The sequence below is a fragment of the Pygocentrus nattereri genome, chromosome 22 (genome assembly GCF_015220715.1).
Source record: "Pygocentrus nattereri isolate fPygNat1 chromosome 22, fPygNat1.pri, whole genome shotgun sequence".
Taxonomy (NCBI): domain Eukaryota; kingdom Metazoa; phylum Chordata; class Actinopteri; order Characiformes; family Serrasalmidae; genus Pygocentrus; species Pygocentrus nattereri.
In genome coordinates this window covers 2925851-2942323 of record NC_051232.1, presented here as the reverse complement: position 1 = coordinate 2942323, position 16473 = coordinate 2925851, and the positions used below count along the sequence as shown (strand labels likewise).

General features: G+C 40.4%; 1 protein-coding gene across 1 annotated transcript in view; it reads right to left on the bottom strand.

The window, feature by feature from the left end:
* Nucleotides 1-256: 256 nt before the first annotated feature.
* chrnb3a (cholinergic receptor nicotinic beta 3 subunit a) overlaps nt 257-16473 on the bottom strand; it is a 38232-nt gene continuing 22015 nt past the window's right edge. Inside the window, exons 3-7 of the mRNA XM_037532615.1 lie at nt 9902-9946; nt 7544-7653; nt 5676-6189; nt 3811-4194; nt 257-2666 (exon numbers count right to left, since the gene is read on the bottom strand). Coding sequence (XP_037388512.1) covers nt 2532-2666; nt 3811-4194; nt 5676-6189; nt 7544-7653; nt 9902-9946 — 1188 coding nt within the window. The 3' untranslated portion in view covers nt 257-2531. The remainder of the gene's footprint in view (nt 2667-3810; nt 4195-5675; nt 6190-7543; nt 7654-9901; nt 9947-16473) is intronic.

Here is a 16473-nt window from a genome sequence, read left to right as displayed (position 1 = left end):
GGTTAAAGAGGTTTGTAATGGGGTTGGTTTAATTTTTGGGGGGTGTGGTTAAAGAGGTTTGTAATGGGGTTGGTATAATTTTTGGGGTGTGTGGTTAATGAGGTATGTAATGGGCTTGGTATAATTTTTGGGGTGTGTGGTTAATGAGGTTTGTAATGGGCTTGGTTTAATTTTTGGGGGGTGTGGTTAAAGAGGTTTGTAATGGGGTTGGTTTAATTTTTGGGGGGTGCAGTTAAAGAGGTTGGTAATGGGGTTGGTTTAATTTTTGGGGTGTGTGGTTAATGAGGTTTGTAATGGGGTTGGTTTAATTTTTGGGGGGTGCAGTTAAAGAGGTTGGTAATGGGGTTGGTTTAATTTTTGGGGGGTGTGGTTAATGAGGTTTGTAATGGGGTTGGTTTAATTTTTGGGGTGTGTGGTTAATGAGGTTTGTAATGGGGATGGTGTAATTTTTGGGGTGTGTGGTTAATGAGGTTTGTAATGGGGATGGTATAATTTTTGGGGGGTGTGGTTAAAGAGGTTTGTAATGGGGTTGGTATAATTTTTGGGGGGTGTGGTTAAAGAGGTTTGTAATGGGGTTGGTTTAATTTTTGGGGTGTGTGGTTAATGAGGTTTGTAATGGGGATGGTGTAATTCTTTTTGGGGGGGGTGGTTAATGAGATTTGTAATGGGGTTGGTGTAATTTTTTTTTGGGGGGGGGTGCTTAATGAGATTCGTAATGGGGTTGGTGTAATTTTTTTGGGGGGGTGGTTAATGAGATTGGTATAATTTGTGGGGTGTGTGGTTAATGAGGTTTGTAATGGGGTTGGTATAATTGCTAGGGTTGTGGGGTTAATGAGGTTTGTAAGGGGGTTGGTATAATATTTTTGGGTGGGTGATTAAAGAGGTTTCTAAAGGGGTTCATATACATTTTCGGAGAGTGTGGTTAGAGAGGTTTGTAATAGGGTTAGTATAAATATTTGGGGTGTGTGTCTAATGAGAGTCATATGGGGATTGGTATACATTTTTGGAGTGTGTGGTTAATGAGAATTGTATGGGGATTTGTATTGATGTTTGGGGTGTGTGGTTAATGGGGGTTCTATGGGGATTGGTATACATTTTTGGAGCTTGTGGTTAATGAGAGTTGCATGGGGAGTGGTATACATTTTTGGGGCGTGTGGTTAATGAGGGTTGAATGGGAATTAGTACAGATTTTTGGAGTGTGTGGTTAATGGAGGTTGTATGGGGATTGGTATACATTTTTGGGGTGTGTGGTTAATGGGGGTTCTATGGGGATTGGTATACATTTTTGGGGTGTGTAGTTAGTCAGGGTTGTATGGGGATTAGTAGAAATTTTTGGGGCGTGTGGTTAATGAGGGTTCTATGGGGATTGGTATACATTTTTGGGGTGTGTGGTTAATGGGGGTTCTATGGGGATTGGTATACATTTTTGGGGCGTGTGGATAATGGGGGTTCTATGGGGATTGGTATACATTTTTGGGGTGTGTGGTTAATGGGGGTTCCATGGGGATTGGTATACATTTTTGGGGTGTGTGGTTAATGGGGGTTCCATGGGGATTGGTATACATTTTTGGGGTGTGTGGTTAATGGGGGTTCTATGGGGATTGGAATACATTTTGGGGTGTGTAGTTAGTCAGGGTTGTATGGGGATTAGTACAGATTTTTGGGGCGTGTGGTTAATGAGGGTTCTATGGGGATTGGTATACATTTTTGGGGCGTGTGGATAATGGGGGTTCTATGGGGATTGGTATACATTTTTGGGGTGTGTGGTTAATGGGGGTTCTATGGGGATTGGTATACATTTTTGGGGTGTGTGGTTAATGGGGGTTCTATGGGGATTGGTATACATTTTTGGGGCGTGTGGTTAATGGGGGTTCTATGGGGATTGGTATACATTTTTGGGGCGTGTGGTTAATGGGGGTTTTATGGGAATTGGTATACATTTTTGGGGCGTGTGGTTAACGGGGGTTCTATGGGGATTGGTATACATTTTTGGGGCGTGTGGTTAATGGGGGTTCTATGGGGATTGGTATACATTTTTGGGGCGTGTGGTTAATGGGGGTTCTATGGGGATTGGTATACATTTTTGGGGTGTGTGGTTAATTGGGGTTCTATGGGGATTGGTGTAGAATTTTGGGGTGTGGTTAATGAGGGTTGTAATGGGGATTGGTATAGAATTTTGGGGTGTGTAGTTAATGAGGGTTGTAATGGGGATTGGTATAGAATTCTGGGGTGTGTAGTTAATGAGGGTTGTAATGGGGATTGGTATACATTTTTGGGGTGTGTGGTTAATTGGGGTTCTATGGGGATTGGTGTAGAATTCTGGGGTGTGTAGTTAATGAGGGTTGTAATGGGGATTGGTAGAGAATTCTGGGGTGTGTAGTTAATGAGGGTTGTAATGGGGATAATATAACATTTTGGGGGTGTGTCATTAAGCAAGACTGTGGTGGGGTTGGTGTAAATATCACATGTGCATAGTAAGGATGGTTTAAATGGGATTGGTATACATTTTTGGTGGGTGTATATCTGTGTATCTAAGGAGCCGTGCTAAGGTACATCTTCAGGGCCGGGGTGAAGATGAGGATGGTGCCGAGCACGGATACAGTGAGGAAGGCCCACAGGAAGATCCGGTCTAACACTTGAGCCACAAATTTCCAGTCTTGGACCACCTGAAGATACACAAATATATATATATTATATATATGAATATCACAGAAATGTTTCATTAGATTTAATCCATTGGGCTGTATACACTACAGGCTTTTCTAACAAACAGAGATGGTCTATTACCTCTTGTCACCTTAAACAACATGTGCAGAAGCTGACTAGGTTTAATTAAAGCAATAGATCAGTTAAGCAAACAATTTTGTTTATGCAATTCCCCCCCTCACTTTATATGTAGTCATTCAGCCAGACCACTCTTGATAGATACTAGCAGAAGGGATTAAACTGAGGAATAGGGAGGAGCTGGAGAGGTGGTGGAGTGCAAACAATTCACCAAGGGAAATAGAGGGTAGAGATGAGAAGTTTATAAGACATTAGATATGCAGGAGGAGCTTCCTCCCCCCATGATATTTCATAACATTATTGAGTTTATCACTGAAGCAATGAGGCTAATAAAGTAATGGAAGCGTATACCCCACTAATTAGCACTGCAGACTGCATATTACATCATTGCACAGAAACTCAAACAGACGTGCTTGTGTAGTTTCTCACACTGTGTGACATATTGTTATCTATAAACTGGGCATACGTACAGTGCATAGCTAAAAATAGCATTAGTGGCCATCGTGAAGAATTTTGTCTGTAATTTTGCCCTTTTTTTGTAGATAACATTGGCATTCAGAACATGAGCCAAAAAATGCCCACCCAACTCTGCCTGTATCGTAGAAAGCGTTTCAGTTTTTTAAGGAAAAAAAAACAAACTTTGATGTAGTATGTAAACATTTACTCTGGAGTTATAAAGACCATTTCAGCTCAGACTGGTTTTTGAATGAGCCACAATAAAGAGCAGCAAATTAGGACAGGGATCATTTAAATACATCAGTCTTAAACCCAACAGTAACAAAATTCTAAGAGATAAACAGAGATTGAAAAAAGTAAAATTTAAATGTTTTTTGATACATAAATCCGCAAAAATGTTATCAGTGATATATAAAATATAAGAAAAAGTAAGATATTTGCTCTTTTCAAAAAGAATACAGAACATAGGCTTCCATTGCTTGTTAGCTAAAACTGTAAATTCGACTTTGGCAGAACTTTCGCTTTAACAGAGAAGCTGAGTGGAGCTGTATGACAGGCAGTGGTAGCTACCTCTCTGATGAAGTGCTCTTTCCTGATGTGTCTGGATATGTAGCGCACAGAGCTGGTTGCTTTCTCCAGCATGGACAGCCAGGCCTGGTTTTCATCGTCCTTCCCCCCAACCCCTCCTGCACTCCTCTGCTGCCCTCTCTTCACCCCTCGCTTCAGCTCGGGACTGCGCAGCTCCATGTCCGGGTATCTGTAGCGGTCAGTGTGGCCATGCATGCACAGCAGCCTGGGCAGCTTCTGCAGGAAAAGGCTCTTCACCCACGGTGCCATGGGGTGGTAGGTGGCCGAGGAGCGGTGGTGCACGTTGATGACGAAGACGGTGACGATGATGGAGAAGGTGACGAAGATCATGATGAAGAGCAGGTACTCGCCAATCAGTGGGATGACCTTTGGTTGGGTGATATGATCTCAAATTTATATCATGACATTTTACAGCACCCACAAAATTACAATCAGGACAGTATTTTTCTAAATGGAAATAATTGGAATTTCGTTTTTAGGTTTGGAGGCTTCTGGTAGGAATGAAATTTCATGTGAAAAGCTTTGCTTTGATCTTTGGTGAACCTGCCATGTGGATAAGCATCGCTTAATATTATTATGCCCATATTAGGAAGTCCCGTCTAAGCTGGTTTTCTCTATGGGAAAAATGAAATTTGTAAAATGTGGTAGTGAAGTTGCTTTGGCAGCAGCGGGCTACAGTTGTTGTTGGTATATAACAGTGTTGAAGTTAGTTGACTTACTTTCATGTGATACCATTCAGTAAGCTTGTAGCATTCATGTAGCTTTTGTGATCTCACTGCTAAACAACTTCATAATTCAGGGAATCCTGTGACATTTCTATATATCGCGTTTGTAATATTTTTGTTTAATGCAGGACACAAAACGCTAATCGTATGTAAAGCAATCTGCCTAGACCCAGAGTTCCTAAAGTAGGAAAGAGCCTGATATCACCTGACAGTGGTCTGTTGCACAACTGCGTCGAAGGCCTTGATCTCTGAAGTGTCCTTTGTACAACAGGACTGAAGATCCAAAATGTAGGAAGTGCTAATAATAGCAGTGGCTGGGTTTTTCCAACCCAGCTACGAATGAATACATAAGGAAGAGCTGGCATAGTATGCAAGCAGTCAGGGGCTGGACCAGATGGTGCAACTGTGTTTACTATTTATTTTTTTTCCACGGTTTATATTTGGCAACTCAACTAGCTTGCTCAGCTTGCAGTACTAGAGACATTCCCAGAGCCAGTTCACTGGCTGAAACATGAATGGGATAACTCAAAGCTCATTGGTGGTTGTATTATGGGGAGGCGTGCCAAGTAGTGGGCAGTATACTGGATCATCAGGTACATGTTTTGTTATAACTGTTATACTTGTATACCACAAAGTAGTCCAAATAACAACACACACTAACAATACCCCATATAGCTGAATCGCTGAGTCAGGAATGTTTCTGAAGAAGGCCACTTTGTTTGCAAGGCAGCAGAGATAAAATAATGGGCAGCCTTCAGGAGATGCTCTTAGCCTCACATGGGCTAAGGGTATCCCCTACATGCCTGTTTTCTCTCGAACTGCCTAAAAAGCACCCTGACTCAGTCAGCTAAATCATACCAAAGTTGCAGTCTTAGGGCTTGTGTGTGCAGCAAGTTGTGGACCAGCTGTGGAATTCTGAATGACCATAGCACTTGCAGTGTCTGATGATTGGAGGTATGAGTTTGTGGGATATACTTAAGCATCTACAATGATTTTATTAAAAAAAAAAAAAAAAGAAAAAGTTGATAGATGGGAAGTAGAAAAAGACCCCACTGTTGTGGCGATGCATGCATACTAGCCGGAAAAACCTATATCTTCCATCACTAGACATTCCAACTTTACCTTGGAGGAGGATGGGATGATCTCTTCAATGACGAGCAGGAACACTGTGAGTGAAACCAGGACGGAAGTGGAGAGAGAGAGCTTCTCGCCTTCGTCCGATGGCAGATAGAATACCAGTACGGTGAGGAAGGACAGTCCGAGGCAGGGAATGATGAGGAAGAGCGTGTAGAAAAGAGGAAGGCGTTTCATGATAAAGGAGTATGTGATGAAGGGGTAGGAGTAGATGCCATCTCGCCGGCTGCCCCGCCGCCCAGTGGCGTCCAGGATCTCCCACTCGCCGTTGTCGAAAAAGTCCTTTCGATCCACGTGGGGGTCCACCAGGGCCAGGTCCACCATGGTGCCATCGTAGGTCCACGAGCCGAACTTCATGGAGCAGTTCTGCCGGTCAAAGGGAAAGAAGGTCACGTCCATGGTGCAAGAGGACTTGTAGCTGGCTGGAGGCGTCCACGTGATGGTGCCGTCATACCTAACAATGGCTTTGGTCATCAGAGAACCCTCAAAACGACCGTCGGCACTGAGAGAGAGAGAGAGAGAGAGAGAGACATACGCTGTCAGTCAAAAGTTTGGGGACACCTTGGTTATGTCTGTCTGTGAATTGTTTGCATTGTTCCACAGAGTTTAATTTGGTCTCAAAAGCAGATTTCCTTTTCCATGTTATGGTTAAAAGAATGTCCTTTTTCACTAAACATGTGGTCCAAATATCAACTTTACAGAGTACTAATACTAATGTTAACTCTGTCTTCCTCTATGTCTTGCTATTTACACAGTTATGTTAGTTTATCTCGATAAAATCTATGTTCTGTGTGCCAAACAAAGCACTCGTAGCTTGACTGAATGCCATGTACTTGGTGGATTATATATATTACCTGCTTAATAAAACCTATTTTTGCTAATAGTAAATTGTTTAATTTATTATTAAATTATGAAATATTTTTGCTATTAGTATTAGTAACTGCATATAATTAGTTTTTACCATTATATAATTAATAATAAGAACTATGTTTAACAAATAAAGTAAATGTGAATTTTTTTGTTATTATAAAAACAAAACGAAACAATATATAGTTAAACAGTTGAAGTTAGAATTGTTGCAAGAGCGTCACACTGTGCTAGACACGGTCAACAGCATTGAATTTCAGCATTTTTTACAGCTTGGTTGAAGGGGTGCATAACCCTGTTGCTGTGTGTTACAGCTGACCGACAGAGGCGCACCGCAGGCGGGCGACTGGACACACTGCGCTGGCTAATGGACTGCTATACTAAAGGCTAAATTAGGGATATCTCTACATTGCGAGACAGACAGTTCAATATTGTGTCTCTCTAGAGTTTTCTCCCTCAGTAACAGTCTGGGCTAATATTAACTTTAGCTTTATTTATTTACAATATACATTTAACATTAACTTTATACGGTAACTGACTACACAGCAGATAATTCAGTAACAAGAGATTACTGAAAGAAGCTGAGCTCAGCTATTCATATAACGGGCTCCCACTAGCAAGGCTCCCCCCACAAAATGCTGCCATTACAGACTTTGTCATGAGCATTTTTACTGCTGCTTGTGTAGCCACACTGCAGACATGCTGAAAACCTCTACCGGAGTGTGTCAGCTTTATGGTATTTGTCATAGGTGCTGGTATACCCATCGCCTAAACCCATACTGTGTCAGCTAGGATCATAGTAACTGTATCAGCTAAGGTATCAGATACTGCAGGAATTAACATGCTCATTTGCATTAAAACCTCAACCTGTTTTCAGCCTGTAAACATGCTTAGCTATGGAATCTATTACACAAGTTTCTGCTTCTCATAGAGAGATTGTGCCTTGTTTGGCATTATGGACAATGCAGTGTAGTAAATGTGGGTCATACTTCTCATAGAGGACGATGTCAGGCAGCCAGATGTTCTCTGATGGCACTCTTATGGACGTAATTCCCCCATAATCCTCCGGGTCCCAGCGCAGCTTATAGTCCGTCCACTCCTACAGAGAGAGAGAGGGAGAGAGAGAGAGAGAGAGAGAGAGAGAGAGAGAGAGAGAGAGATTGGGCAAGAGTGAGATGTGTGCATGTATTTAGGACAAATATCCCCTTGATTTCAGTAAAATGTGAAATGCCATTTTTTGAGCTCCCTGAGAAGAAAAACTGTTTAATTTTACTTTTACAAAATATTAAATAAATCTGAAGATATGCATTTACATGAGAGAGAGAGGTATTTAATGGAATATATGGGGCATCTTCACATTTGCCTGTCTTCTGAAGTAATATGCATTATGAACATATGTAAATCACATACAGGAGTGAACATTGAACACCTGGAGCGCAAACCCAGCTCCAAAAAAAGTTGGGACCTTATGTGACATGTAAATAAAAACAAAAGGATTGATTATAAATCCTGTATTTGAATGAAAACAGTACAAAGACAAGATATTTCATGTTTTATTTATCAATTTTATAGCTTTTTTGTAAACATATGCTAATTTTGAAATTAATGCCTGCAATATGTTCTAAAAAAGTTGGAACAGGGCAATTTAACACTGGGAACACTGGGGAAAAATGCTTCTGTTATGAAGATCACCACATGGGCTTGGAAATACTTTCACAAACCATTGGCTAAAACATCGTCCATGGTTACATCCACAAATGCAAGACTACCATGCATAGTGAAGTTCCTGTCACCAATGGCCAGAAACACCGCTGTCTTCTGTGGGCCTTCTGATGGACTGATGCACAGTGGAAAAGTGTATTGTGGTTTGACAAGTCAACCTTTCAGATTGTGGAGTTAAGGGCACTTGTGTTCCCCAGACGAATGAAGAAAAGTATCATCCTGATTGTTACCAGCGTAAAGTTTATAATCCAGCATCAGTAATGGTATGGGGGCATGTGAAGGCTCCATGAACACTGAGAACATTTTGGATCAATGTTCCACTTGCATAAACTGGATCTGTTGGCATCTTCGGTCCTCAAATGATCACTAATTGCTGCTAAAGGAGGTGATGTAGGTATAAGGTGACATTGGTAAACATGCTCCTGGCTTAACTTCACTGGAACGTGTCATAGGCATCAAATTCGGAATGAGTGTATATTTACAAAAAACAATGATATTCATTTTCACAGAAATGCTGTGTTTTTGTGCCGTTTGTGCCTTACTAATCATTGCTTTTCGTTTTTAACAGCATTTTGAAAACAGTCCCAAACATTTTGGAGCAGGGTTTGTAGTTAAACAAGAGTTAGGAAGGTATGTAGATGTTAATACAGGATATGGAAATTCTGGAATCAGTTTCTTTGTCTCTTTGGAGACCCTGCTGAGCCAGCAGTGCAGGCTGGAATAAGATTGAGCAAGAGTCTCTGTAGTCCCTGTGATTGGCATAGCAACAGCCAAGCTGACACAGGAGCATCTAGAACTGTCAGTCAGGCATGGCAGAGAATAGACAGAGAATCAGGCCAAGTTTGGAGATGTATAATGTCATCTGGAGTGACTTGTTTTTGGTCGAAGGCATAATGAACTCTGATAAGTACTAATCTTAGTACCTCATTCAGTGTCCTCTGGAAAACATTTGCCTGGGAAGAAATTCCTTCAACAGCAACATAATGACCTCTGAGTACATTCAGATGTACTTATCAAACATACCTCAGCATATTTGAATGTGTTTGGAATTACTTGTCGTGGGAAAAGCAGAAAATGCAAACAACTTCTAAGTCTGACATTTGGAAGCGTGAAAAAATATCCCTACAGATTTTTTTAAAAACTCAAAGCGAGGCTTGTGAAAAGAACGGCAACCGACAATAAGACTATTCATTTATCATCGTCTTTAATTGCTTAGTCCAGTCATTCCAAGGGACCCAGAGCTACTCCCAGGCCACCTTGGAGATATAATTCCTCAGGCAGGTCCTAGGATGACCTTGGGGTCTCATCCCAGTAGGCCATGCCTAGTAAACCTCCACCAGGAGGCATGAAGGAGGCATCCTAATGAGGTGTCCGAACCACCTCAACTGGCTAATCTCAGTCAACAAAAATTAAATCATGAAAATGTTTGTTATATTTAAATGATTTTTTTTATTAAATATATCATTTCTGCCTTTTTGCTGCTGATGAAAAATGAATACCTTGTAATTAATGGCTGTGTTGAGTGGAGCTTAAATGAATGAAACGTGTTATATTTTTAAATACAGATTGTATTTGTACTGACCATATATACTATATATATATATATATACCACTTAAATCTTTACCTGCCACAGCCAGACATTAGTAGTCATCAGCTGGTTCTTTTCATCCTAGAGAGAGAGAGAGAGAGAGAGAGAGAGAGAGACAGAGAGAGAGAGAGAGAGAGAGAGAGAGAGAGAGAGAGAGAGAGAGAGAGAATTTATGCATAACAATACAAATTTGAGATAAAAACCAAACTAGACGAGATAAAAAGATGTTCATTAATTCAATTACACCTTTGATAAAACCTGGCTCCTTTTGATTTGCAAATCAGTTTTAAAATTCTTTCAAAGTTGTCCATAAATCAAACCCACTGAGCTAAAAAAACACATCTGAAAAGCTCACTGTCTGACGTTGCTATATAAATACCACACGCTTTGATATTAAATTCGTCTTCCCACTTTATTTAAGTATGAATGCTGCGTCTCTGCTTTGTTCAGTTATTTGCGGCTCTGAAAAAACTGCCTGGATCCAAACGGCCAGATAGAGACGCATCAGTTAGATTAGACTGGAGAGAAAATCAATGTCAGTGACACTCCAGTGCAACATCAAGGTGAAGATGTTCACTGGTGTTTACATGCAGTGACCGCCAGAGGACACCAAAGCACCGCATAAAATGCAACGTTCTGCAAAATCACATCCAAAGCCTCGTTTATTAAGTAAAATTCATAGATATAGGTTACACAATTTATAATCAGCTAGGTTGTACACACTGTTGCTCCTCAACCAATGAGATGTGGCTTCCAAATATATTCAGACAACATTTCATGTTTATATAAGTTTTACTGCATTATTAAGCATTTAGAAAGTGTTACAGTCATTATTCAGCACTGTAATCTCATAGTAATGGTACTGAATTGAAATGAACAATATTAGACTAAACAAGAAGATGAATTGTTCCTTATATTTGTGAATAAAATAATACACTAATACACTGTACAATAGAGCCTGGCTGATATATCGGTTGGCCGATAACATTGTGCGACTGCTTTTATCGGTATCAGCAAAAATATTGCCGATAATGTGCCAATAATTTACAACTTTTTTCATCACTGTGTTGCTGCAGAGATTGGGCCTCAGGTCAGAAACCCAGAGGCAAGTTGTATGTTCACTGACTCAATAGCCACGTTCACAGTCTAATAATCCCTTAATAATCCAACTAATAGCTCAATCAGAATAAGACACAGCCATGTATACACTTCAATAGGAATAGTCCAGTTTACAAGTTTATAACGTTCAACATGCCAACATGTGAGTCATAAGACAAATCTCACAATGATTGGACCTCATGGGATGTTCGTCGTCATGGTAATGGTTAGTCTAAATGGTACCCCACGCATGCAGGGTATTTTGGATCAGAGGACTTGTAGTGAGCATGTAAACAGTACAGTGAGCAGATAAACACCTCAGTCTTAATCTGTAATCAGAACGTATTCAATAGGATTGGCCAAATCTTTGCATGTAAACACAGCCAGTGAGTCATTACTGCAATGTTACTCTCCCGATACAAATAGCAAACATATCATTATAGAAAAGCCCCAAACTTTCCACAACTTCAGCTGGATTACCTTTGCTCTCCAAACTACAGGCTACCAACCAGTTCATGCTGATTCTTTCCTTTAAACACTGCATTTACTGTACTTTTCTATAATGAAATGCTCTTTATATAAATCCATGTTGACTCTCAGGAGCCTAATAAGAGCCATGTGTACTTAAAATATAGTGTATAGCAGGGCTCAACTAAAACTTCTGGAGTATAAAATTCGCATTTTTAAAAATATACATGTTAAATCGGCTGATATCACCCGTTTTTGGAGTTTTTTGCCCCTTAATATTGGCATCAGTCAGACTGTCTAGGTTATTCCAGAAAATCTTCATCAGCTCAGATGTGCCTTTGCCTGGTTATTGGTTAGTTTGTATTTATTTCTCTGTGGTAGCCACAATTTCTGCGTTGATGCCCTTCTCAGTGGACGATGACCACAGCAAATTAGACCTTTCCGTGCTTGCTGGTCTAGGCCAAATCAATATTTCATAATGAGGTGATGAAAAATTTACAGTCCATCTGTAAGAGGTTGAAACCCTGTGTTGGTACTGCAGACTCAGTAAGAACGAGGGAGAAAGCAGGGCCTCTGAATGACAACAAAAACAATAATAGCTATCAAAATCAAACATTTTTGCTATATTGTTAATACAGGTTTTAGTTTTTTTACCTTAAAATGATGCCATTCTGTTTATCAATCCTACATTAGCGGAAAAGCCTTGAACCTTGAACAGTTCAGTACACTTGGTTGATCAATATTGAGGGTAATAGTAACAAAGCAACAATGTCATGTAACACATTACTGTTTAAATTCACATGGTATAGCCCAGTATAGCATTACAGCTGCTGACATCATTAGAATTATGCTGACTGTGTTACTCATACGTCTCAACCACAGCAATATTAATTATGCATGATGCATTTACAGCATAATTTTCCTCTATATAGATTATCTGTCACTGCCTTTGTATGTAATTTGAGAGTGTGTGCTCCCTACAACACCTGACAGTGAGACTTCGATTGTGAATGTGCCCTGTCTAATTACCTAATAAGGCTAATATGAAATTGATAAAGACCAATATGCTGAAGAAGAGAGAGATCTCACCTAAACCGACTAGACTAAATAATAAAATTTTATTTTAACGGTGTTTTGAACTTCTTCTACTGGCTGTTTTTTTTTTTTTATTATTCAAATAGCTGCATGTACAGTACAATTTAAGAAAGTATGAGTGTGTGGTTCACAGATGGCAACAGTGGCAGGCTTTTTAAATGATGTTGACTAGAAGTAAAGTGTAGTGAGATTACTTTCTGTTACCTCTCCTGATATAATGACATTGCGTTAACAACAGCTTGAAAAAATGTGGTGGAAAAAAACTTCATTTCTATGAGGCAGAGCATGTTAACCTTCACCTTCCGAGGAAGGTGTCTTCACCACATCCCTGGAAAACACCTAACTAGCAGCTGGAGCTGGTCGTCTAAAACGGCTGCCCGAGAGTTCAGCTACACTGTGAAGTTCTGTTCATTTTTATAGCTCACAGTAAGTCAACCTGGGCTCTAAACCACCTCACCAACTCTACAGGAACATAATGAAGCCCCGGATGCAGTTTGAACAGGCTGACTATTGACTATTAAGCAATGTTAACCTTATAGCTATTATTGCACTAAACCAATACAAAATTTGAACACCAGTCATATCTTGGCTGATGGATTACATCTAGAATAAATGGGAAATTAGGGCAAGTGCATCAATTAAATATAGCTCATATTAAATCTTGTAACATTTTTTTTAAAGAAATATCACATCTACACATCCCTAACAAATCACAGCAGTGTCAGTGCTGCTATTATAAAGGGGCTGTTGTGGCAAAGGTCTTAAAGCAAGAGACTTTCTTCTTAGATCGGATATTTTGTTTGCTTCTTCCTGGTTTAAAATGCTATTCAGGCCTAAAATTCATCATTAAGAAATGCATATAACGCTGGTCGTTACCAGTACCTGGCCCTACCTGCACACCCTTAATTCATCATCCATAAAAAAATCAATACAGAACCAAAGCAAGACCTGAGCGAGACTTCAAGAGAAGGTCAAATACATTAGAGAATGAATTACATCTCCAGTTCCTCTATTGATGTGGCCAGTGATACTGCATTAAACTAATCTAGTTCATTCTCAGTGAAAAGGATGAACAACAGGCCCCCATTTCCTCTCTTACGACAACAGCTCAGAACATGGACATCCAGACAACTGTATCTACATACTGAGCTCAGCACTTTTCCAGCTGATTTTACACTGTACTGAACGTTTGATGCTGCGTGTGCATGTGTACGTAAGTGTGGGTCTTAACTCATACACACAGACACAAATGGGCGGTCCCCGCTCCTGCATCATAAACTATCCTATCCAATTTGCTGCTTTAATGAGCTTGTGCTCGTGTCTGTGTTTAGTGTACTGCATGTTAAAGTGTGTGTGTAAATCTGTGTTTACTACGGTTGCAAAGCTATTGTGTCTGTACTTGTATTCATACACTTCCAGGACAAAAACAATGCTAACCTAAAGAACCAACAAAATCCTCCTGATTATATCAATACTATCAGGTACTGTTGTGGCATCTGTTTGATTTGCAAACAAAATAAAGCTAAAACGCATCACGTCTTACACACATACTTAGAAATATATAATATATGGTAATGTGTCGCTGTTGTCGGAAGAAAACCTCGTTTTTGGTGCATTATGTGCAAATGTTATGATAAATGGACCAAGAGAAATGACCTAAAATGGCTTCGTTCTGGTTCCACTAAATTACATTAAAAGTGAAGTAGGTTTTTTCCTTCTCCTGTAAAGTTACCATTTTGGAGAAACAAGGTCCGACAACAGCGATATATTCATATTTAATGATACACATATAAGTATCTGTATGCAATAATACTTGTGTATATGTGTGTATAAGTATCTACATGTAATACTAATATACCCCACATAAACTGAACTGTAACACATATGGGACATATTAGCATGACCCTACGCCCTGAAAGTGTGTGTGTGTGTGTGTGTGTGTGTGTGTGTGTGTGTGTGTGTGTGTGTGTGTGTGTGTGTGTGAGAGACTCTTTTACAATAGTCATCTTGGCCCTTGTTAACTTCCATATTTCACATTTAATGCACTTACCACGCCTCTAAAAATCCATTACACACCTCACTATTCTCCCTTTACCCCTCTCTCTCTCTCTCTCTCTCTCTCTCTCTCTCTCTCTCTAGATGTTTAATCCTCCTTTATTGTGCATGTATTTTTGTGTGTGTTTGAGTTTGATTATGTGTTTTTTGTGTTTCTTTGCTTGTGTGTGTGTGTAGGTCTGGTCCACATGCTTGATTAAATTGGTCGACTATTTTGCTTACACTTATTTTACTTACATGACTGCTAATAGCAACAACATTCACTTCCTAACTGTTCAGCTTTGTGAACCCTTTACAAAGTGTAATAATTCTAACATAAATCAACTTACCTATCAACTTATTCTAGCTCATACGCCACATCACTCACTGGTCATGTAATCGCACTTGGTTACTTCAACTAGAAGCAATCGCTGTTGGCTTCAGCTGCGTCACCAGACATCTGAGTACCGTTAGACCCTGCCAGTACCAGTCTTGGACAGGTACCAAAAACCATAAAACTGGAACCTTCAGTACTGGATCTCCAGTGCCCGTGGGAAAAGCACAGTTTCAGTCCTCTGGTGCTAAAGGTTTCGGTACTTCGCACAGAGGAAAGACAACCTTCTATTATTCTAGCCTATGATTTCTACATCCCGTATTGAAGAATCAGCTCACTTTACTGACTCAGAGCTCGAGTGAATCATCACATACATGCGGTCTCCATCTAATTCACTCTGCTATAGGGTCTGCTCTAACAGAGAGGACACTTCAGCAAAGCACAGAGCGCACAAGTCCACAAGGACATCTGGAATTGGTGCAGACCCACCCCTTCTGATTGGCTGGAAGAAAATGACCAACGTGTCTGAACTAAGTCTGTGCGGGTAAATGTTAAAGCCCAAACCCAACCTGTATCCTGGAGTTTGAGACCTGACCCGAGTAGGCCCAGCTGGTGTTAAATCTGGTTTGAGCTAGCATTGTTACTAAGCACTTGAATTGATCAAGAGAGAATGTGATGCTGGAATAGACTACTACTTTATTAGGTGTTATGTAATGCTGACTGCACCTGTCAGTGAACAGCTTCCCTGATCAACTGGTAGCCTCATTGTGCTAAAGTTCCCCTTGCTATTGCTGCTACTGTAGAAATGCTTAAAGCCCCCTGGCCAAATCCATAGCTGTGTCCCAATTCAGGGGCTTCATCTTTCAGAGGCTGCATTTGAAGGCCAATTGTGTCACAACAGGGGCGACTAGGTTGTCCCATTTCAAAGGCTCATTCATTTGTCAGCAGAGGCTGAGGAACTAGTACTGGGTTTAAACGGAGGTGAATAGCTAACGATACAGATGTTTAAAAAAAGTCAACGTGGTCTGAAGCAAAACTTCAAAAAAAAAAGTTTCTCCATCTTTGAACAACTTTTGAAGAACTTGACAGGAGTGGTGCTTCGCTGATGTAAGGTAAGGGTGGGAACAGTGGTGCGGTGACACAAACAGGAAATCCGCCATAGAGCAGAGCGTCTCATTTCGGTTCAGCCTTTGCGAGTCTAATCAGGCTTCGAAGGACATGAGAGACATTCAGAGACTGTCCTTCGAAGAATGCAGCCACTGAATTGGGACACAGCTCGTGTTTTCTTACCAAGTAGGTTAATGGTGCTTTTGTGGGCTCACAATATACATGAACAAAGTATGTCCTGATGTATTTTGCCAATGAGGCCTCTTTTTATGCAAACTGGGTAGCACTTACATAAGCAGTAACCACACCAATCACAACACCAGTGTGACTCCTTCTTCCCACACAGCTTTAAAAAAACTGTTTCCCTGAGATCTCTGAGTTTAAGTTTGAAAAGAAACTGAGTGAAAGCTAACAACCAAGCGAAAGCTAATAACCAAGCGAAAGCTAATAACCAAGCGAAAGCTAACAACCA